General features: G+C 40.0%; 1 protein-coding gene across 1 annotated transcript in view; it reads right to left on the reverse strand.

Moving 5' to 3' along the window:
* Nucleotides 1–16,532, reverse strand: part of LOC141300397 (uncharacterized) — a 33,156-nt gene extending 16,624 nt beyond the window's left edge. The window contains exons 1-12 of the mRNA XM_073830667.1: nt 15,531–16,532; nt 15,369–15,422; nt 15,240–15,275; nt 15,111–15,161; nt 14,828–14,935; nt 12,725–12,835; nt 12,538–12,648; nt 12,347–12,457; nt 11,516–11,623; nt 11,258–11,368; nt 9,364–9,474; nt 53–163 (exon numbers count right to left, since the gene is read on the reverse strand). Of these exons, the coding sequence (XP_073686768.1) occupies nt 53–163; nt 9,364–9,474; nt 11,258–11,368; nt 11,516–11,623; nt 12,347–12,457; nt 12,538–12,648; nt 12,725–12,835; nt 14,828–14,935; nt 15,111–15,161; nt 15,240–15,275; nt 15,369–15,422; nt 15,531–15,584 (1,077 nt within the window). The 5' untranslated portion in view covers nt 15,585–16,532. The remainder of the gene's footprint in view (nt 1–52; nt 164–9,363; nt 9,475–11,257; nt 11,369–11,515; nt 11,624–12,346; nt 12,458–12,537; nt 12,649–12,724; nt 12,836–14,827; nt 14,936–15,110; nt 15,162–15,239; nt 15,276–15,368; nt 15,423–15,530) is intronic.
* Between the last annotated feature and the right edge of the window lie 8,456 nt (nt 16,533–24,988).

Raw genomic sequence — 24,988 nt, forward strand, 5'->3', positions numbered from 1 at the left:
AGAATAAGAAATGATTCAGTCAGAATATGAGCGGATGGGATGTGACACACACCTCGCTCAGCAGCTCAGAGATGTTTTTGGCGTGTTGAGTCTCAGGTGTCTCTGGCAGAAGAGCGTACAAACTGGCAGAAGCCTCTTTTTTCGCCTCCTCCTTGTATTTGGTCTGCAATCAAAGCAGATGTTCATTTCCATGCATGTTTATCCTGACACACGTGTCCTGCGGCTCATATAAAAGCATTTTTTTCACCTGATTCAGGAGGTTGGTGACGTCTTTGGCGTGTTGAGTCTCCAGAGTCTCCGGCAGGAGTGAATACAGAGCACCGGACGCCTGCTTCCTTCCTGCCTCTTTATATTTACTCTGAAAGCACATAAACACAATGAATTATGGGTAGCCAGATTTCACTCTACATCTGATGGGTTAATGTGCATATGAACGTATGAACTGCCTCTCTAAGGACCGAATGAATGAAATATGATACATTACTCAAATGAATCACAGAGACATACAGTGTCTGTTTGACACGTTTAGAAACGTAAACGCAGGATTAAATGTGACCTGACCCAGACATTAACCCTGGTTAAGTGAGTGAGTGAGTGTTTTGATTCATTTCCTCACGTCGCTCTGCAGATCGGTCACTGTTCGGACAAACTGCGTCTCTGGCGTCTCGGGCAGCTGAGAATACAAGCAGCTGGAGACGCTCCTCTTGGCGTCCTCTCTGTATTTATTCTGGAAAACAGATTGGTGCATGGGTTTACTGAGTCTGTGTGTGTTAGAGATCTGATGAAGGAGTGTGACGTGAGTGTCGTACGTCGCTCTGCAGCTCAGAGACTTTAGCGGCGAACTGAGTCTGCGGCGTCTGCGGGAGCTGAGAGTAAACGCTGGACGACTGCAGCTTCTTCCCTTCTTTATATCTGACCTGTGGAGGAGAAACAGACACTGAGAGCATTGAATCAGCTCTGAATCTGAAACACATGAAGACACCGTGACGAACCTCGCTCTGGATCTCGGCGGCGTCTCTGGCGTGTTGAGTGTCTTTGGTTTGGGCGAGCGTCTGATACAGAGACGTGCTGCTCTCCTTCTTAGCGGACTCTCTGTATTTGCTCTGAAACATCAATAAACATTTATATTAATATAAATATTCAGCAATATTATGGATTGCACTAACAACATCAGATTTGATCTCAATAATGCCTCTATTGTCTTCTGCAGAGCTGAAACTGACTTTCATAACTGATGAGTTTTGCATAAATGTTGAACATTATAACACTGTTATTTCGCTGTTTATTGCTGTGAAGCCGCTTTGACACAATCTGTCTTGTAGAAAGCGCTGTATAAATAAATGCGACTGGAGTTGATGTTGATGATTCATCTCAGGATGTGTTTGTTTGATATTGTTCTGAAGCACAGACTGACGGTGCGAACGCTTTCTCTCCAGCAGTGAGTCACGAGTGGAGCTCTGGGACGAGCGTCTAACTATAGCCACACCGATCCGCTCACAGATACAGCAGCGTTTGAGACGCAGCCCACAGAGGAACGCTACACACATCCATACGGACATCAAGATGCATCTCACTCTGTGTTTCTGACCAGTTTTGATGACACTCTCCTAAATGGATACATTTGAAAAGCTGTTTTTGATGTTTTGATGTCGTTCATTTGAAAACACTGATGCATGTTTAGTCACACAATTCATACAGAAATTGTAAAATAAAATTCCAGGACTTTTCAAGCATTTTTCGATTTTCGAAGACTTCAAACAGAGATCTTACTTATCAAACAATTCTTTCAAATTATAAAAAGATACATGGATAAACAAAAATATACTAATAAAACAAAATTAAAGCAAAGCACATGTAAAGTATGCTATGATGTCAACTTAAGGACAAAAAGAGAACGAGAAATAAAGCACATAACATTTCAAATGGAGCGGTATTCTGTCAGGTTTGGATTGTTTGACTACTCGAAAGAGAATATAGGAAAATATAACTTAACTAATTTGAGTTCCTGCTAGCTAAATGTCACATAAACAAAAATCTGTCTCTAAACCTCTGTGTTCTTTACTCAAAGTTGATTTAGACAAGTAGATGGAAAAAATCCAAAGTTCCGTTCATCCTAAATAAGTCAAAACCGCATCTCTATTCTTCCTATTTGTCCTCTTAAGGTGTAAATGTATTACTTTTTTGTTTTGTTTGGCAAAACACACACAGTTACTACAGTCAAACCATGGTAACCACATATTAACCATAGTTTTTCTACACTAACCTTAGTTTAACCATGGTATTTGTAGTAAAACGGTGGTTATACAAAAAACATGGTTACTACACTTTACTAAAATAAAACCTGGGCTTATTTTTCCTAAGGGAATTTGTACTTATGCGCTCGAAGTCGGGATCTGAATCACATGACTGTTCAAAATATTCTTGAGATATTCTCCACAAAGATGACAGATTGTGTGTGTGATGTGGACGCACCAGTGTGTGGGATATTCTGTTTGTCAGTGAGTGTTTATACGGTTTTATGAGAGTGCAGTGAGACGATTTAAGAGTCTGCAGATGTTTTAGTGTGTAGATGAGCAACTTCTGAAAACACGAGTGTGGACGGAGAGCATCTTCAGATGTGAGGATGAATGTGGACAGTGGATCACCTGACTGATGAGCGGCGCCAGCTCCTTCACAAACTGTGTGTGCAGCGTCTCTGGCATCTGAGAGTACAGACACTGACACAGATCCTCCTGCGTCTCTCTCCGGTACTGATTCTACAACAGCAGAACAAATCACCTTTGTAGTGTTAACTAAAAAATGATCACAGTAGGGCTGCACAATATTTCCAAATAAAATCAATATCACGATGTGGCTTAAATAAATACATACAGTGCCTTGCGGAGTTATTCATACCCCTTCATTTTTTCCACATTTTGTTGTTGCTGCCTTATGTTAAACTACTTTAAACTACTTTTCTCCCACATCAATCTACACTCCATTCTCCATAATGGCAAAGCACAAAAAAGGTTTTTAACATTTGTGCAAATTTATTAAAAATAAAAAACTGAAAAGATCCCGTTGCATAAGTATTCATACCCTTTTCTGGGACACTGGAAATGTATCTCAGGAGCATTCATATTGCTTCTAGATGTTCCTACACTTGGAGTGGAGTTAAACTGTGGCAAATTCATTTGAATGAGTCTGATTTAGAAAGACACACTCCTCTCAGAAAAGGTCTAACAGCTGAAAATGCAGATCAGAGCAAAAACCAAGATAACTGCCTGTAGAGCTCAGTGACAGACTTGCGTTAAGGCGATGATCTAGAGAAGAGTTCAGAAACAAATCTGCTGCATTGAAGGTTGACAGAAGCATTCTCCATAATGGAAGACCATTGGAACAACTAGGACTCTAGAAAATGTCCAAGCTGACAGAGATGGAGAGGTGAAAAGGTGAGGCAAAGAATGGCAGATAATTGCCAAATGCAGATGTGCAAAGATGCTCACATCAGACCCAAAAACACTTGAGGCTGTAAAGCTGCTTCAACTATGGACTGAGTTATTTCAGTGTTCATCTGCTCCCAGTTTTAGAGTGAAGTTTGTAGTTCATGTGTTTTAGCATCTCATGGTTCATTTCATGTGAATCAAGCTCTGAGATATTTTTAGTATATATTATATTTTATAGTCAAACTAAATTGTAAACAGTACTAAACAACTAAACTAAAACTAAACAGTAGAAATGTGGCCCATGAAAACTATAAACCATAAAAACTCTGTTTACTTTATAGTTACTGAAACAGCTTTGAGTACAAACACCCACATCTTTCTCAAATCATTGAGCTCTTTAAGGACGCTTAACATTTGAAGTCTTCAGAGTAAAAAATACAATTTCAGCTTTTTAAAAAATGTATACACTAACAGATTCACCCACTCACTCTAGAATTGAGCTTTACAAGTCTTCTGGCCAAACTGTATTTTTTCATATCACTATATACAGAGCAGAGAAACTAAATAGTGCCATGTCAGTTTCCTCTTTCAGTAACACGCAGCTCTAGCTCAGAATCACACTTGACAAAAACGACAGCAAATGAACACAAATGGCAGCGTAATGACTAAAGAGTAAATGCAGTGAAGTGTACCTGGCTCTGTAGTTCACTCTGCTGTTTGGCCAACTGCGTCTCCAGCGTCTCGGGCAGAAGTGAGTACAGACAAGACGACACGTCCCTCCTCCCGTCCTCTTTATATCTGACCTGCAGAGTTAAAATAACCTCCTGATAACCCACTGACCCGCACACACCACTAACTGACCGATCACATGACCGCTCTGACACGGGAAACACTCTTCAGATGAGCCGTGAGCCGTACCTCGCTGCAGACGTCCGTCATCTCTCGGGCCAGTCGAGTCTCTGGTGTCTCCGGCAGACGCGAGTAAAGAGACGAGGCGTTCACCTTCTCTTTATACTTCAGCTGAAACCACAGACACACAGTTCACTAACTCCACCATCACCAGTACTAGAGCTCATGCTGATCACAAATGCACAGTTGAACAGAGGATGATGAAGATGATGAAGGCGTACCTCACTCCGGATGTGAGCGGCGTCTCGAGCGTGTTGCATTTCTAGAGTCTCTGGGAGCTGATGGTACAGAGATCCTCTCATCTGCTGCTGAGCGTCTGCTTTATACTTCACCTGTACACACACACACACACACACACACACACACACACACACACAGACACACACACACAGACACACACACACAGACACACACACACACACACACACACACACACACACACACACACACACACACACACACACACACACACACACACACACACACACACACACACACACACACACACACACACACACACACACACACACACACACACACACACACACACACACACACACACACTCATCAGATTAGACCGTATGTGTCGTCACTATCAGCACACGCGTGTGGCGTGTTCATCCTCACGTCGCTCTGGAGTTCAGTCACTGTCTTCATGAACTGCGTCTCTGGAGTCTCTGCCATCTGAGAATAAACACTGGAGCTCATGAGCTTCTGTCCTTCAGTCTTATACTGAACCTGAAACACATCAGCACTCACTCATGAGACACTACATCACAGATATTCTTCTTTTAACCCTTTAAAACATATTTGATAATGAACTTCTAAGGGTCTAAAATGATCAAACTTTGCTGTTTCACACTCAATCTACTCCATGTCTTCTGTCGTCTGATTGATAATTTATCAAGTAAAAACTCTTTTAGTATAATTGTCCAATGTCCAGCTTAACTGGTGCTTTGTGTGATTTCTGTCAGAATAACTAGTAATATCTGCAGATGAACACTAACTGGACTGAAGCAGCTATAGAGTTTTCTTCATTATTCTCATTCAGTTCTCACTATTGCATTAGTTTTGTTCTAAAATACAGTAAATTCATATGAAGAAGTCTTAAGTAGCACAGGTATATTTGTAGCAATATCCCAAAAATAAAAAATATATATTATATTCCTACTGTGAATATATCAAAACTAAAATAAATTTTGATTAGTAATATACATTGCTAAGAACTTAATTTGGACAATTTTAAAGGTGACTTTCTCAATATTTAGATTCTAGATTCTAGTCCTATTTTAACAAACCATAAACTTTTTTGTGGTCCAGGGTCACATTTATGGCTATAAAGACACTGTGCCATATTTGATCACGAATTCCTAAAACTGTTAAATGTTTCAGACCCCATCGACTCCATGTTTTCTATTGTCTGATTGAAAGTTTAGAGTTTCTAATTTGGTAAAAGCTCTTGTAGTGTAATGTCCAGCTTCAGCTGGTGCTTCATGTGTGTTTTTGCTGTCAAATCTTGAACGATTTTTATCAAGTAAATGTCAGAATAACTGTTGTCATATTTCCAGATGAACACTTCCTGGACTGAAGCAGCTTGGCTTTCCTTGATTCTCCATCAATCAGGTTTTTAGAGTCTCAAATCTGATCGTCAGCATCTTTTGAGGAACGTTTGTTTGCAGAAGTGGAGGAATAATCTTCCCAAGCCTCCAAAACATCTCACATCTTTTGAGGATTTGTTCATCTCTCAATCTTCATTGGATTGCATTGCGTTATATGTTTGGATCATCTCAGTCTCATCTAAGACGGTTATTGGAGATCTAGAGCGAACACTGATATTGATATTTACATCATGTTATGTCAGTATCTGCTCTACTGTTACAAGCAGCAGAGTTTCATCATATAAATATCAGCATCTGCAGCAAATCCTTGCTCAGTTTGAGTCTCTGAATAAACCAGTATACGGTCTGCAGACATACAGGTGTGTTCAGGTGTGTTCAGGTGTGTTCAGGTGTGTTGAGGTGTGATACCTGACTCTGCAGTGCGGTGAGATCTCGGAGCCGCTGGATGTCTGCAGTGTTGTTCATCAGTGAGTACAGCGGTGAGGACAGATCCTTCTTCACGGCCTCTTTATACTTCAGCTGATGGAGACACACCTGTGTTCAGCGTGATGCCCATGAGTGTGTTAATCTGATGTGAGTGGAGTACGTACCTCGCTGCGCAGCTCTCCGGCGTGTTTAGCGTGTTCCGTGTCCAGAGTCTCGGGCAGATGAGCGTAAAGAGAAACATCTGTTCTGTTTTTCTCTTTATATTTAACCTACATACACAGTCAAGTGTAAATACACACTGAGCTCCTGTCATTCACAAACTCAGCCTCATTCTGCCTCATGAATGTCATTGATCATACGTGACTCTGCAGCTCGTAGGCGTCTTTGGCGTGTTCGGTCTGCAGCGTCTCTGGCATCAGGCTGTAGAGGTTACTCTCCGCTTCCTTCTTACCCTCCTGCTTGTACTGAAGCTGAAAACAGAAGCTGCTTTAGACCGAAAGAAACACTCTGAACTTAAACAGACTTTAGACTTCTCTTCTGTTCCGAGTGTGTACCTCGCTCTGGATGTCGCTCATGTGTTTGGCCAGCTGCGTGTCTGCGGTCACCGGCAGGAGCGAATACAGACTGACCTGATCCTTCTTCTGCTTATATCTGATCTGAGAACAGCAGCAGGAGAACACTATAATCAGTATTTCAACATGAACCGTATGTAAATGAGCTGTGACTCATTAAAGGTAATATCTGTTACCTTAAATTGATTTATAAGGCTTTTTTTCCATTTATAAGGCAATTTCCAAACCTTTTTGTATGTCAAATTGTTCCATTTAATCAATAAATTCAACTAGACTAATAAGGAAATTTCTGTTACCAATTAAATGAAATCAGCATCAACTGGATTCATTCAGGAATCAAACAATTGTTTTACTTGCTGGATTTGTTTGGAATGGTTTTCATTTGTGAAACAGAGCAAAAACAGACATTTCATATTAACTTACTGTCGCATAAATCAATATCACGTTTACAATCGTTCAGACATTCAGGGAAAACAGCACTCTTACTGGTGTAAAGTTGCTTAACTATGTTATATGATTAAAATATAAAATGCAAAACAACATTGACAGCATTTTCCGCATTATCTTGAATTTGTAAGCTTTCCTATTCATTTCAGTGGCGTTTTCTTCCAAGTCCTCATTAATCACTTAACCCTGATTCATATTCAGAGTTTATTCTGTAAAAACACTGATGAACATCAGCCGTCTGTAGAGCCCTATCTAGTGAAGACGTGCTGACCTCGCTCTGTGCGTCTGCGATCTCTCGGACCGTCTGCGTCTGCAGCGTCTCTGGCAGTCGAGTGAATAACGGACTGGACAAACTCTGTCTGCCGTCCTCTTTGTACTTCACCTGAACATGAAACATGAGGATCTGAAGGTGTTCTGCCGTGAGACGGTGAGTTTGTAAAGTGCAGGAATCGCACGAGGCGCTGTACCTCACTGATGATGGCGGTGGCGTGTTTAGCGTGTTGCGTGTCCAGAGTCTCTGGCAGTGTGGAGTACAGCGAGTCGCTCGCTTCCTGCTTCCCAGACGCCTTATATTTCACCTGAATGAAGACAGACTCATTAAACACTGAAACAGCTGACTGTATCTGGAACACGTGATCTAAGAGTCTCCAGACGCTGCTGTGATTCTCAGATGAACTGATGACCCTGACCAGTGTTTGGTCTCATAATGAGCAAACGCAGATGATTCAATCAGATTCCCAATCATTTTCACCAGCCGAGCTCAGACATTTACTTTTATTTTCACTGGGATTTTAGGCTATTAATTGAGTAATTTCACATCACATTCATGTTCACGCTTCTCTGATCAGGGTAAAAAACAAACAAACTAATAGTTATCACCTTACTTATCCAGTTGATTAATGACTTTGATAATTGCAAACATTTTTTGTTATACGAATTTTCTAAAATGTTAGGTTTAAATATGCAAATGAGGCATTATTTAATGAAATATGTGCTAATTTGCATACATTTCTAGTACAAAAATCTAAACACTGGATGAAGTCAGTTTCAAAATTCTTGTTTAATCGTTTTGACATATTAGAGTCAAATGTTTTTACAGAGGGGATTTTGGGTCTTATTTCGTCACTTCATAATTCAGAAAAAACTTAGGAAACACTGTATTTTTTACAATTTTTTTTCGGGAAATAAAATATAAAATGTATAAAATCAAGCAAATTACATAAAAACAAATTCCTCTGTAAAAACCTTCAGGATATAGACAGGAATAAAAAATAAAAGTGTGGTGTGTGTAAGTGCTGCTGAAGTGGAGATTTATGGCTCAGTGTAGGAGAAAAAACTTTTGGCCTTTAAAAATATGTATTGTAATTGAAATGAAGTGCTATAAAATGAACACTTAACACTGTTTTTTGGGTGTTTTCTTTCCACTAGTCTGAATAACCAAAAAGCCCAAAATTTCAAACTTGACAGGTGCATGAAAAAACACTGTTTCTCCCCTTAATGCGCACATCTATGATTTCATGTATTATTATCAAGTGTATTATTTTGACTGCTTTTATTTTAAAATAATTGACGTTTGTTCACCTCGCTCTGCAGGTCGGACACTGCTTTGGCGAACTGTGTCTCTGGAGTGTCGGGCAGCTGAGAGTAAACACTGGACGACAGACTCCTCCGGCCCTCCTCACGGTACTCTCTCTGAAACACACAGACACGGAGTCACACGTGACCGACGTCACTCAACATCATGAATGAAGCGGCAGTGAAATGAGCCGCACCTCACTGAGCACGTGTGAGACCTGCTGAACAAACTTCATCTCTGCCGAATCTGGAACCGCAGTGAAGGAGGAACCAGAGAAATCCCCCTTCCTCACGCTTTTATACGCCACCTGAGTGCAGGAGATCAGATGAAGGTCAGACGCCGCAGACAGACGCGTGTAAACGGCGTGACGTAAGCGTGTGCGGCAGTACCTCGCTCTGGATGTGAGCGGCGTCTCGAGCGTGTTGAGTTTCTAGAGTCTCTGGGAGCTGATGGTACAGAGATCTGCTCATCTGCTGCTTACTGGCCTCCTTATACTTCACCTGCGGTCAACATGATTCACAATCCTGACATCTGAAAGACTGGATTATGGGGTGTTCTGGATGCTGGTTGCTAGGGTGTTGTTAGGGGGTTGCTACGGTGATCAGGGACGGAGTGAGTGATATATTGTTGTGAGTGAGATCACACGCGTGTGTCGTACGTCGCTCTGTAACTCAGCGCTGTGTTTGGCCAACTGTGTGTCCAGCGTCTCTGGCATCAGCGAGTACAGATTACTGGAGTTCTCCTTCAAATCCTCTTTATACTTCAGCTGTAACACACAAACACACATGACCAGTCTAACACTTCAACACAAGACCACTGAAAACAAAACATAAAGAAGATGTTTATTTTAAAAGATTAGTTCATTTCTAAAACCAAAATGTACAGATGATTTACTCACCCCCTTGTCATCCAAGATGTTCATGTCTTTCTTTCTTCAGTCGTAAAGAAATTATGTTTTTGGAGGAAAACATTTCAGGATTTCTCTCCATATAGTGGACTTCTATGGTGCTCTGAGTTTGAACTTCCAAAATGCAGTTTAAATGCAGCTTCAAAGAGCTCTAAACGATCCCAGCCGAGGAAGAAGAGTCTTATCTAGCGAAACGATTGGTTATTTTTTAACCCCAAATGCTCATTTTGTCTAACTCTGTGTGAACTCTTCTGGTTCAAGACAGTTAGGGTATGTTGAAAAACTCCCATCTCATTTTCTCCTCCAACTTCAAAATAACCCTACATCACTGCAGAAGTACTGACCCAGTGTTTACAAAGTAAACGTACAAAGAAGATCAAACACCCTTAACAAAAGAAGAAAATGAGATGGGAGTTTTTAGACATACCCTAACTGTCTTGAACCAGAAGAGTTCACACAGAGCTAGCCAAGATGAGCATTTGAGGTTTAAAACTGACCAGCATTTGCAGTTAAAAAGTATATAAATTCTCAATTTGTTTTGAAAATAACCAATCGTTTCGCTAGATAAGACTCTTCTTCCTCGGCTGGGATTGTTTAGAGTCCTTTGAAGCTGCATTTAAACTGCATTTTGGAAGTTCAAACTCAGGGCACCATAGAAGTCCACTATATGGAGAGAAATCCTGAAATGTGTTCCTCAAGAAACATAATTTCTTTACGACTGAAGAAAGAAAGACATGAACATCTTGGATGACAAGGGGATGCATACATTATCTGTACATTTTTGTTCTGGAAGTGAACTACTCCTTTAAGCTTGAGCTCACTCCACTTGAAAACAAGATGTAATATCTTAAATAATGTTCTTGATTTAGAAACATTTAGATATCTGTGCTGTAAAAGACAAAGACAGACTGATATCATCTTGTTCTGCTGATGTTCACCTCACTCTGGAGCTCCATCTGCTGCTTCACAAACTGGTTGTGTGGCGTCTCAGTCATCAGTGAGTATAAACTACTGCCCATCACAGACGCCCGGCCCTCTCTGTACTTCAGCTGAACACACAACAGAACAAACACACACTCTCATTATCAATCAACACATGTTTGTGTGTGTGAGAGTGTTTCTAACGCTCGTTTGAGTGAGGCGTTCTTCTAGAACAGGAGCGTGTGCGGCAGTACCTCACTCTGGATGTGAGCGGCGTCTCGAGCGTGTTGAGTTTCTAGAGTCTCTGAGAGCTGATGGTACAGAGATCTGCTCATCTGCTGCTTACTGGCCTCCTTATACTTCACCTGAACACACACACACCCCCATCATCATCATCATCATCATCATCATCATCATCATCAGTCCTTCAGTCTGTCAGGGGTGTGATCACGTACCTGACTCTGCAGCTCAGAGATGCTCCTGCTGAACTCAGTCTCTGGAGTTTCAGGAAGCTGAGAGTAAATGCAGCTGCTGATGCTCTTCTTGTTCTGCTCACGGTATTTATTCTACACACACACACACACACACACACACACACACACACACACACACACACACACACACACACACACACACACGCACACACACACACACGCGTCATACACTTCATCTGAGAGTGTAAACCTGCTCTGATCTTCATCTGTCTGATGTACCTCACTGATGGTCTCTGTGATCTCTCTGGCGAACTGAGTCTCCGGTGTGTCGGAGAGTGTGGAGAACAGAGAGCTGGAGCCACACGTCTGTCCCTCTTTATACGTCACCTGATACAACAAACACACCATCAGCACAAACCACTGACTCTGAGATTATTACTGTTTCTACAGATGTCTCTTCTGTTCACCAAGGCTGCATTTATTTAATCAGAAATACTGTAAAAACAGTGGGATATTATTTTAATGTAAAACAGCTAAAATGGTTATTGTGACTTATCTTGAAATTCTGACATTTTTTCTTACAATTGCAACTTTGTATCTCGCAGTTCCGACTTTATTACTTGCAACTGTGTGTTTATATCTAACAGCTCTGAGAAAACAAAAATGTAAACCTAAAATTGCAAAAAAAAAGTCAGAATTGTGAGATAAAAAGTTGCAATTCCCTTTTTTACTTTTTATTCAGTGGCGGAAACAGGCTTCCATATTCTGCTCACCACGGCTGTATTTAATTGTTTAAAATGTAAATGTAAAATATTATTAAAATGTAAAAGCTGTTTTCTATGTGAATATCTGTAAAAAATGTAATTTATTTCTGTGATGCGCAGCTGAATTTTCAGCATCATTACTGCAGTCTTCAGTGTCACATGATCTTACAGAAATCATTATAATACACTGAAACATTTCTGATTATTATCAATGTTGAAAACAGTTGTGCTGCACAATATTTTTGTGGAAACCATTTTATTTTTCCGGATTCAAAGATGAATAGAAAGGTCATTTGATATTTAAATCTGTTGTAACACTATAATTGTCTTGACTGGTGTTTAGTACCTGGCTCTGCAGCTGATACGCCTCTTTAGCGTGTTGAGTCTCCAGAGTTTCTGGCAGCAGTGAGTACAGAGACGTGGAAGCGTTTTTCCGAGCGTCTTCTTTGTATTTATTCTGTCAGACGATGAGAGCAGATGTGAGAGCGCAGTCACATGACGTCAGACGGGTGAACACGAGACATGCGTGTGGCTTACGTCGCTCTGCAGATCCGTCATGAGTTTGGCGTGTTGCGTGTCAGTCGTGTCGGGCAGCTGAGAGAACATACTACACGACAGCTTCTTCCTCCCGTCTGCTTTATATCTGACCTGAAACATCATCATCATCCTCATCATCATCATGTGACTGGCGTGTGTATCTGAGCGTGTCAGTGGCGTGTCGTACCTCACTCTGTAGATCCGTCATCTCTCTGGCGAACTCCGTGTCTAGCGTGTCGGGCATCAGTGAGTAGAGACTGACACACAGATCTTTACGTCCGTCCTCACGATACAGCAGCTGAACATCACACACATGATCACACTGCAATAACTCATGCTCGAGATCACTATTTTTACTTCACTAATGCACATTTCGACAAATTCATAACTCGAGAAACAATTAGTGAGTAACTGATCAAAATGAAGCACGTTTATGATTAAAACAAGTACAAACATCTGCCAGTAGATGCAACTTAATTAAAGAAGTAGTTCACTTTCAGAACAAAAATGTACAGATCATGTACTCACCCCCTTGTCATCCAAGATGTTCATGTCTGTCTTTCTTCAGTTGAAATGAATTTATGTTTTTTGAGGAAAACATTTCAGGATTTCTCTCCATATAGTGGACTTCTATGGTGCCCTGAGTTTGAACTTCCAAAATGCAGTTTAAATGCAGCTTCAAAGGACTCTAAACGATCCCAGACGAGGAAGAAGAGTCTTATCTAGCGAAACGATTGGTTATTTTCAAAACAAATTGAGAATTTATATACTTTTTAACTGCAAATGCTGGTCTTGTCTAGCTCTGTGATGCACAAACATAGTCTGTGTATTCGGTTTCAAGACAGTTAGGGTATGTCCAAAAACTCCCATCTCATTTTCTCCTCCAACTTCAAAATCTTTCTACATCGCTGAAGAAGAACCGACCCAGTGTTTACAAAGTGAGAAAGAAGATCAAATGCCCTTTACAAAAAAAGGTAAAACAGTGATGTAGATTACGCATCGCAGAGCTAGACAAGACACGCATTTGAGGTTAAAAAGTATATCAATTATCAATTTGTTTCGAAAATATCTGATCGTTTCGGGGAAACTCGGAGCACCATAGAAGTCCACTATATGGAGAACAATCCTGAAATGTTTTCCTAAAAAACATAATTTCATTACGACTGAAGAAAGAAAGACATGAACATCTTGGATGACAAGAGGATGAGGACATTATCTGTACTTTTTTATTCTGAAAGTGTCACCTAATTTTGATCAGTGTTTCAGAATGAAGAACAAGTCTTCTTATCATTTTGCATCCCCAGGAACTGTATCTTGATTTAAGAATCTTTAAACAATTGTACTGAAAAACAAGATGAATAAATAAAGACTGGTTTTGTGCTCCAGGGTCACATTTAAAGTATCAATTTATTTTTAAAAAATAACTTCATTTCAATGTCCATTTAAAAAATACATTTGCTACACATTTGTGACCCTGGAGCACAAAACCAGTCTTAAGTCGCTGGGGTATATTTGTAGCAATAGCCAAAAATACATTGTATGGGTCAAAATTTTTGATTTTTCTTTTATGCCAAAAATCATTAATAAATTAAGTAAAGTTCATGTTCCATGAAGATTTTTTGTAAAATTCCTACTGTAAACATATCAAAATGTAATTTTTGATTTGTAATATGCATTGTTAAGAACCTAATTTGGACAACTTTAAAGGTGATTTTCTCAGCATTTAGATTTTTTTGCATCCTCAGATTCCTGATTTCAAATAGTTGTATCTCGGCCAAATATTGTCCTATCCTTACAAACTATACATCAATAGAAAGCTTATTTATTGAGCTTTCATATGATGCATAAATCTCAGTTTTGTCAAATTTAACCTTATGACTGGTTTTGTGGTCCAGGGTCACATTTGCTATCATTTTTGAATAAAAACATTTCTAAAACTACATTTTTTTTAATGTCTCTTTGATGCTTTTCTCATGCAACACAGTAATGACTTTAAATGATCTTTCTGGGGAACCAAAATGAATGTTTGATTAATTGTCCATTATCAATCTGCACATTATGTGATAACTAGAATCAACTGTGACAGCTCAACATCTGTAGTTTAGATCCACAGCAGTTAGTTCAGGATAAAGGAGCTCAGTGTCTCAGGGTTCAGAAGATTTTTTCTTGGCAACATTTAATTTGATGCCATAACATTTAACATATCTATCTGTTTTAAGACGTGGGGAAACCCTGCTGAAGACCTTTATTTATTCACATCCCATCTGTGTGAATAGTGATCTGGTCTCACCTCACTGTGCAGCTGCGAGGCGTGTTTAGCGTGTTCAATCTCTAATGTTTCAGGAACACACGAGCACACGCCATTCACCAGCTTCTTTCTGCCATTGTTTTTCTTCCTCTATTAAACCAAAACACACAGAGAATACAACACATTTTAGAGATGAAAGTGCAGTGAACGTTCACTAGAGCTGATGATGATGATGACGATGAACAGCAGATGAAGATCCTGCAGTGATTCTCTGACTTCATTCACAGAGTTTCTGACAGTGTTTCTCTGATTGATGTGATTGTACCCCAGTGTGAGCTGATGAGCCGCTCTCTCCTCCATCATCTGTGTGTGTGACCTGCAGGAAACACAGAGCGTAAGAAACACACACACATCCTGCATCTGTGTGAAAGATCATCAGAGCAGCGCTCACTACCTCCGTCTGTGTGTCTGTGACCACTGTCGCCTCCAGCTGCACTCCAATTAATAATAATAATAATAACAATTAATTAAATATTAATTACACATAATGCATCTTCAATACATAAAGCATAACAAAACAGACCATCAGCACCTCCGTCTGTGTGTCTGTGCTACTCTGACTCTGAGTCGCCTTTAGCTGGATATAAAACCATTCAAATGGTGATTAATAATAATTTTAAATAATTTAAAAAAATTACATAATGTTAATTCAATATATAAAATACTAAAAATAGACCATCAGTACCTCCGTCTGTGTGTCTGTCTGACTTTCTGTCACCTCCGGCTGGACATAAAACATTCAAATTATTAATAATAATATTTGGTAAAACAATAATTACATTACATAGTGTTTATACATAAAACAACAACAAAACAGAGCATCAGCACCTCTGTCTGAGCGTCAGTGACATCTGTAGTACTCTGACTCTGAGTCACCTCCAGCTGGATATAAAACCATTCAAATTAAAAATAATTAATAAAGTTAAAATGATAAGATGTAATGTTAATTTAATACATAAAACATACCATCAGGACCTCCGTCTGAGTGTCTGTAGCTTCTGTCTCCGGCTGAGGATCAAACATGAGATTGATTACTGAGAGTAATTGTGGAGTAGATGATCTGATGAACGGATCTCACCTCACTGACACTGAGAGACACACACTGACTGTCTGCGGCGTTTGCTGATTCTTCATTATCCTGCAGTTTAACCCACACTATTACTAACAACACTCAACATCTGACAGCTGATGATCATTCATGTCCGATCTCATCATGTAAATGAAGTGTCTGAGTGAGTCTGGTTTACCTCAGATTGATATTCACACACAGTCTGAACAGACGTGATCTGTGTGACCTCCACACGACTGACCCCCTGAAAGAATGAGCTCTGGATTCACTTCAGCTCAGAAACACAGCTCCGACACACACATATAGAGATATAACCGAGTCGAATGACCCTCACAAACAAACATCAGCTACTGACACCCATCAATCTAAATGATCAATCTGAGTGATTTAACATGAAAAACAGCCTGATCATCTGACAGTCCTAACGTTTTGAATATTTACACTATTATTATAATATCTTAGGGATGCACCGAAATGAAAATTCTTGACTGTAGCCGAAGCCAAACAAAATTACACGCTGGGCTGAAGGCTGATTACCGAACACGTTGTTTTGTGTTTTTCCCCCATGTATTTTGCCAATTTTTATCATCATTACATAAATTAAATAGCCAAAATGTACTTTTTACAGTTTTGACTTGCTTTAAAAAAATCAATTACAAAACAACAATTAAAAATTAAAGCTGCGAGCAGCGATGAACGGGCCCTCGCACCCGGTCTCACCGCCGACCGGTGGCTTCAGGAAAACAGAAAACGGTGGGCAGTATGCTTTTAATACAGTAAATGTAGGAGAAATATGTCAAAGTCACTTAAATGTGCCAAACTTGCCGCTGCCAGCTGGTGGCGCTATGCCTATAACTGATTATTGGCATGTAGATGTGTTCAGGCCAGCACTATTATCAAACATATGAAGTTTGGTGCAGATTGACCTTGGTATGTTTGAGTTAGTGAAATATATGAGATATCCTGCTGCCAACAGGTGGCGCTATGATTATAACTGAATATTGGTCTTTAGGTGTCTTCAGGCCAGGACTCTTACCAAACCTGTGAATTTTGTGGCAGATCAGACATTTTCAGGCTAAGTTATAACCACTTCTATGTCTATGCAGAAACATCAAACTTTGTCAGGCCACCACGGACACGCCCTTTAATGAAAACTCAAGATCTTCACAATTTAACATCTCTAAGGCCTCAAGATCAGACTGACCAAATATAATGTTGATTTAACTAAATGCAATCAATGCAAGGACTTCAGATAAATGCCAACTGTGAACCAGTATGCTACAAATTTCCTATTTTCTGATGATGATGATAAGAACATAATTCATGGTGATAGCAAAATGTTATTATTGCTTGCTTTACGTCCACCACTTCTGCTTAAATGTCATTGCTACCTATCTGTACAAGTTTTGTGTGGATATTGCTTTGCTGGTGACTCCTGTTATAAGACATCACTCTTAAGTGCTACATAACTAAGAATCAATAAGGAAGACGGTGCCCAGTAGGCACATGCATTCACAGTAACCATCTGCTAGTTTGGATTTTAAGTTTACAGAATTGAAAGGGTTACACTTTAAAATCAACACACAGACACATACACACAAAATATAAAATGTTGCCATCCAGTTTCATTTGTTAAAATTAACTATATTAGTTAACATGACCAATAAATAAATAGCATTTATTAATGTTAATTAATATTAAGCTAAAAAAAGTATTCATATAAAGTTTATGTACTGTGAATTAACATGAACATGAACACAGTTCATGTGGGTGTACAGCAATACACAATAAAGTGATTATAAACGCTTCATTCTTTCAAAATACCTTTAAAAATCAAGTTGAGTATTTTAACGGGGTGATATATATATATAACTGATCTTAAAATTATGGTTTTCAGATGTTTTGAAGAGATAACAGTAACGTTTGTTTTGTTGTCAAAGTTTGTCTTAATTTTTTATTATTATTATTTTATATTCAATAAATAACACTATGTAAATATTGTCTATCAATGAAGATAAATTGATCATGCTAAAAAGTTGTATTTTTTTAAATCTTTTGCTATGTGACTGAATAGGACAAGTTCATGGTACAGTTAAGTAAAAAATAAATAAAAAACAACAACTGCAAAATACGAACAATGAAAGACTTAGTGACCCTTTATATTTTCTCAAAATATCAGACTCTCAAAGATCAGACATATTTATGTAATTACACTACATACAGTATGTGCATTTTTTGTTCAAAGATGGTCTGTAGGATGGCTCTCTACTCTGTCACCCTCTCTGCCTCTCACCCCTCCCCCCTGCAATAATGAGCTTCTCTGTGCCTGACTGAACGCACACACATACTGTAGAGACATTCACCAGAGTGACAGCAGGTTTCTGAGTTATTTTTTTAATTTTCTTTAATTCATTGAAGCTTGTATAAAATTTATATTTCCAGCACTTGCTCAGAATGATTAGATCTCTGTGTGAAAAAAGTTTTAAAGAGTTTGGATGCTGCACTTTAAAGATATAAAAAATTAGGGTTATGTTTTTTACTACATCTTTAAAAAATCACCACGTCAACACCGTTCGAGATATCCAAAATCCGCTCGCAATTTAACATCTTCAGAATCTTCTCTTCATGTTAAAAAAGTTTGGTGTGAACAGCTGGTTGTTCTTAGGAGTAGTGTGAATTTGTTTACTACCTGATTTTTCAAAAAATCCACCTTCAAATCAAAATAGCCGGCTTTCTGTTGGTCTTAGCTAATGAGTTTGATTTAGAAAGTTGTCCAGATTGATGAGACCAATATAAGCACAGAGTTTGGTGACTGTAGGAAAAACTAACCCCCCAACTTTTGTCAAAAGATGGCGCTATAGAGTGCCTGCTCCACGCCCATTTATGACCTTTTGCCAGTGTCTAACTATCATTAATATTGATGTGTGTGTTGAGTTTCATGAAATTCTAAGCATGTTATCTGCCTCGAAAAGACAGGAATGTAATTTTAAAGTTTGACACGTTGCCATGGCAACAGCATTTGATTTATCATCGACCCCTTTACATATTCTTATCGGCCGTGTTTTGACATGATTTTGATGAAGTTTAAAGAAAATCGAGTAAAATTAAGAGGCTGATTTCAAAGCATTTTGAAAATGACACGTTTCCTGCTGCCAGTTGGTGGCGCTATAACTTTGACTCATAATAGTCACATTTATGGAATCGGCATCATACAAGGAACAAACTGGTGAAGTTTCATCAGAATCAGGCAATGTGTGCAACAGTTATTAGACACTTCCTGTTTCTCATTTCTCGCCATAACTTTGTCGCCTTGCCACGGCCAAACCGTTCGAGATATCAAAAATCTCCTCGCAATTTAGCGTTCCCAATGTCTTGAGATCATGCTGACCCAGTTTGGTGACAATCGTATGGAAATCCTGGGAGGAGTACGTTAAATTCCAGAGCATGCGCTTTTTAAACAGCCCTAAATATCTCACTTCCTGTTGCGTGGAGCCCATGACATAGAGTACAAAAGTTGTTTGGCTCAGTGAGATCTATATGTGTACTGAGTTTCATATCAATACGTGCAAGTATGTGTGCGCAGTACATCAAGTTTTCAAACTGTGTTCCAGGGGGCGCTGTAGAGGCCCTGAACCACGCCCGGGTCCCAGCCTCTGTGGCGTCCGGACGACGGCAGATTCCAACGTGTGTGCAAATTTTCAAGAGTTTTTGAGTATGTTAAGGCCCCCAAAAGTGCCCCAACGGTTGAAAAAAAACAAAAAAAAACAAATAAGAATCCTTAGAAGAACAATAGGGCCTTCGCCCTTTTGGGCTCGGGCCCTAAATATTTACATAACACTGAACATTTGTAACATTCTAGTAGACATTATAGCCTACCAATAAACCACAATTTAACTTACAATTAATAAGTTAGTCAAATAATATTCTTTAGCCATTTTTAAAACCCCCTTCTTGAGTCAGACATGTGTTTTTAATGTACAAATAAATGCAGCCTTGCTGAGCAAAGGACAATGTTAGAATAAATGTAGCAATAGAGCTGTTGGAATGATTGTTAGCATTATTTCTGTTTTACTTTTTTATTTTATTTGACAGAACAACAGTAAAATCACAATACTAACATTTATCAATGTAGACTTTTATTTAGTGGTAAACCCGCAAGAAGAGCTCAGTCCTAGTTTTTGCTGGCAGCAGCAGATTTGTGAATGATTGTCATCTTTGGTCTTTGAACCCTGGCTAAGGAGCTGCTGTCAGAATAAACACAATTGGTGTCTGGTGTATTAGACAACAGAACGTTCTGGAGTTGATTGACTAATGGATGATTTCAGTCATCATACAGTAACCTTTCTCTTCTCATGAAGACATGCGATGCGCTTCTAAACAGTCTCTCGCTGTCGCTGCTTGGAATGAGTTTTACGTCTTTCTCGGACAGTTTTAAATGCGTCCACACTGAACACATGTTTGATCATTAGTGCACGCCTCTATTTGATCACATCACCTCATTGTTCGCTATCATTTATTCTGTCTTTTCGTTTATTCGGCCGAATAATTTTGGTTGCCGAACATTCGTTGCATCCCTAATATAAAGTCAGTTTAAAGTCACTTGTTCTCAAAGCTCCAGCAATGAACACAGACATCATGGTCTCTATCAGCTCAACCAATCAGATCAATGCATTCAGACTCATGTGAGATCCAGATTGACGCTCATTCAAGTGAAGAGTTTCTGCTGTAATCCAGCACACAAGAGCCTTCACTCACACTCACCTCAGGGGGCGCTGAACTCGGATCAGGATTCAGATTAGAACTCGGATCAGGACTTGGGTCAGGATTCAGATCAGGACCTGGATCTGGACTCCTGTCAGGATCGGCTGAAACGGCAGCTGGTGAATCCTGTGAAGAACACACAAACACACACACAAACACACACAAACACACACTCGCGGTGTGAGAGCGGCCTGTCGTGTGAAGGTCACTGTGATTCTATTCACCGCGGTCAGCGCTCTCACCTCAGCGTGAGTCTCCACACCTCCATCCGTCTGTCCGGCAGCTTCTTCAACGGCAGACATGACTGAAACAGAAACTCAGAGCGCGGTTCTGGACACGGCCGACCGGAGCGACGCTTCAGCCCGACTGACCCGCTTCTGCTCAGGAACGAACCTTATCAGAGACGCTTCCCCGTTTAGAAACACTCGAGCGTTATCGCCGCCGGAGGAGAAAGTGTCGCACACAGAAAGGAATGTCCAGAGATAGAGCCCCTCACACTAACCATAACCAGCATCACTAGTACTAGTGCTCAGTTCAGTGTGTGCCGATAAAACACTCATGAGCCTCACACTAACCCAGCACTGATCTAGACTACTACTAAAACTAAAACTAGTGACTGAAATCTAACTGGAACTGAGACCATGAGCTCTTATCAATCAGCTTGAGTTCATTCGCACAGCAGTTACTAACTCTGATGCAAAAATATTCAGTGTTTAGACAGTTTGTACGTATGTGTGTGTGGTTCAGCTATTCCCTACATTATGGGTCCCCATAAAAATTTGTAAAATCCAAAATCCTTGATCTTTTGGACATATTTTTGGTTCCCAAATCACACAGATTGAAGTGTTTTGAGAATGTAAAAATGCCTGTAGTTGTGTGTGATGGTAAGTTTAGGTGTAGGGTTAGGGTAAGAGGATAGAAAATACAGCTTTTACAGTAGACAAACCATTATGCCTATGGAATGAACCCATAATGACAGGAATACCAGTGTGTGTGTGTGTGTGTGTGTGTGTGTGTGTAGTGTGTGTATGAAGTGTGTATACAGTGTGTGTGTGTGTGTGTGTGTGTGTGTGTGTGTGTGTAGTGTGTGTATGAAGTGTGTATACAGTGTGTGTGTGTGTGTGTGTGTGTGTGTGTGTGTGTGTGTATGTGTGTGTGTGTGTGTGTGTGTGTGTGTGTATATACAGTGTGTGTATGAAGTGTGTGTGTGTGTGTGTGTGTGTGTGTGTGTATATACAGTGTGTGTATGAAGTGTGTGTGTGTGTGTGTGTGTGTGTCAGGTTGGATCTGGCCGTGTGTGTTAGTAGTGAAGCCAAACGTCTGTGAGACGCCATATGGGCCGCTCCATGATAACTGCAGCTCCAATCCCACATTCATCATCACAACCAGATCATAACAAACCTCAAAAACACAAAAGAGCTTGATTAATATTTCAATCTCCAGTCATTTGACACAAATATTGGTTTTCATCTTGAATACAGAAAGACTACCGCTATAAAGCTACTCCAGAAAACAGGTTTAATTGATTTGAACTATTTTAGATAATAATAATAAAACATTTTTAGTTTTTCATTTGATTACATAAACTTGATTATATTATACTGATTATATATAAGGACTGATTATAGTTGCTAAAGGTGTATGAATTAATTTGATTAGCACATGTGTTTTATAATTTATTTAGATTAAATCATAACACAGAATTTAAGGGAAAATAAAATGGAATTTGGTATAAAAAAACAGTGTTAACGTTTTATGAATAAATTTGATTAGACATGTTTTTTGATTATTGTAAACAATGAAACCATTAAAATTAAAAAGAAAAACAAAGAGTTTACAAACTTCCAGTGACTCCAAACACGAAACTATCTGAGCATCAGCAGCTCTAAACGACACACAAATCAAAAACACGAAAACAAGTCAGACAGGAAGTTCAATGGAGTAAACATGTGTTTAAATCCCTGTTTCCTCTTTTGGTTCGGTCTAATTACAGAGCAGCATTTATTGGCGGCGTCACGTGAGCGACAGACGCAGCTAAAAACACTGTCCGGGTGGAGCCGCTTCTCTCCGATTACCGCTGACGACCAGCGACGATAAGAGCAGCACTGACGGTTTGTGGGATCGAGACGCTCTCGCTTTCTACGTTTGACAAACATGTGCGAGACAGAAGTGCATCTGGATCAGATCTGTGACAGTGTTTGAGGGATTGATGAAAGGCTAAACTCTTTAACCACTAGAATCCAAAAAGAGAAAAGAAAAACATAAACAGTGAAAACTACAGGACAGACTGAGCGGACCCATCCGTCTCTGTCAGTCACATCACTGCGTCTCTCTTCATTTCACACACAGCAGTGCAGTCAGTGTTTCTGAAACAACATAGCAGCGTTTACCACGGTAAAAACACTCAAAGCATTTACACAACAACATTTTCAGCCAAAAACCGGAAACTAATGCCTTTTTTCCTGTTTTTTACACGACAATGGCATTTTGGCAACTGAAAACGCATCATTTTGAAAACAGGTTTCAAAGTGCATGTTTAGAACGGTTACGGTGTAGTACATGTTAGTTAGGTATGTAGACACGCGCAGTATGTGTGGATTTTAAAGGCAAGCGCAAACAAACAGCGCACCAACTACTGGTCTCGCAAAAGTAATGGCAAATTGGTTTGAAAACGCTGTCGACTATATGTGAAACTTTTCAAAGACGCAAGTGAAAGGTTTCTGTTTCTGACTACAATGTTGTGTAAATGTAGATCGACAGATCAAAACATTAATCTCATGTGAGCCTCATCAGAAGCAGACAGAAACACAAACGCTCATCAGACGGATGATGAAGTGACTGCTCTTCTCTCCAGCGGCTCCTCAGACAGAAGATCTCACGAGCGATGAACGAGATCTCAGGAGACAAAAAGACACAGATCAGATCAACAATCACTCATCAGGACGTTATTCTGAAGATATCATGAATCCTGTCTTACAGTCAGTCTGAGAACATGATCAGAGCGTAAGATCGTCTCACCTGCGTCTCAGTTTGATCTCAGACTCGCTGAGGAATACGGTCCGGTCGTGAGCGAGTGTCACTGTGATGCGAGGCTCATTTTCATTCATAGTGACAGTAGTGTGATGTTGTGTGGTTGTTATCAGAGACCAAAAGCACCTCAGACTCTCTCTCTCTCTCACACACACACACACACACTGTGGTATAATGATGAGTGTATCATACGTTACTGATGTGTTCCTGTGTTTTTCTGAGTCTCTGCAGCTCCGGCGTGTCTGTGACGATACTGAATCCTCTGCCTTTACTCTCCTCAAAGTCACGCTTATATCTCACCTGCAGACACAGAGTTCATCATGAGGACATTACACTGTTCAATCCCTCACACAGTGATTCTGTCAGTAAATATCACACTCCGCTTCAGACACTCCAACACTGAGATCACAGTCTGTCTGATCCAAACACACGCGTTACTGACAGCAACACTTCAGACCGTATGAGCGAACCACTTCCTGTAAGACTGTGATTCTAATTGTGGATTCAAACTGTCCGAATAAACAAATCACTTCCTGCAGGATTGTCATTTATCGAGAGGAGCAGCATCTGCTCTGGTCTGCCATCACCTTCTGTCAGCCCAGCGTGACACACACACACACACACACACACACACACACACACACACACACACACACACACACACACACACACACACACACACACACACACACAGAAGGACGTGTGTTTGTGTGTCTCTTATACAATCTTTTTAGAGCAAGCTATTCTGTTGCATGTTCGTTTAAATGCTAATGAGCTCTGCTCGCCCCGCCCCTCTCTGCCATGGGATGATGAGACGTAATGTTTACTTTAGCCGCATTTAGCTGCGTTTAGCTGGAAAACTTGATAACTAGCACATTATTAAGAAAGGCCATTTGCAAAGAGGCATAAAAAACCCTTATCCTCACTTCTGCTGTGGGTGAAGCTGCATCAGGAACGATTCACACGAACATAGACGCATATGTAGATGGGGATCAGCGCTTTCCTTTCAAAAACGAAAGTAACCTTAATCCTTTCCGTCGTCAGCGGCTCAGATGTCCAGAGTAAATGATGACTGATGTGTTCATTATTACATCCAACAACAGAACATCTCAGTCGCTCAATCGGAGCTAACGTAAGGCGCTCATGTCAATCAACTATTGTGGGAGGGGCCTCTGTCTGTGTGTCGTCACACCCACAAGAGTTCTTACTAGAACCAGAAAGTATGAGCATATTAGCCCGGTTCTGTCAGCACTGCATTGGCTCCCTATAAAACATCGTATAGA

This window comes from Garra rufa, chromosome 24, assembly GCF_049309525.1.
Source record: "Garra rufa chromosome 24, GarRuf1.0, whole genome shotgun sequence".
Taxonomy (NCBI): Eukaryota; Metazoa; Chordata; class Actinopteri; order Cypriniformes; family Cyprinidae; genus Garra; species Garra rufa.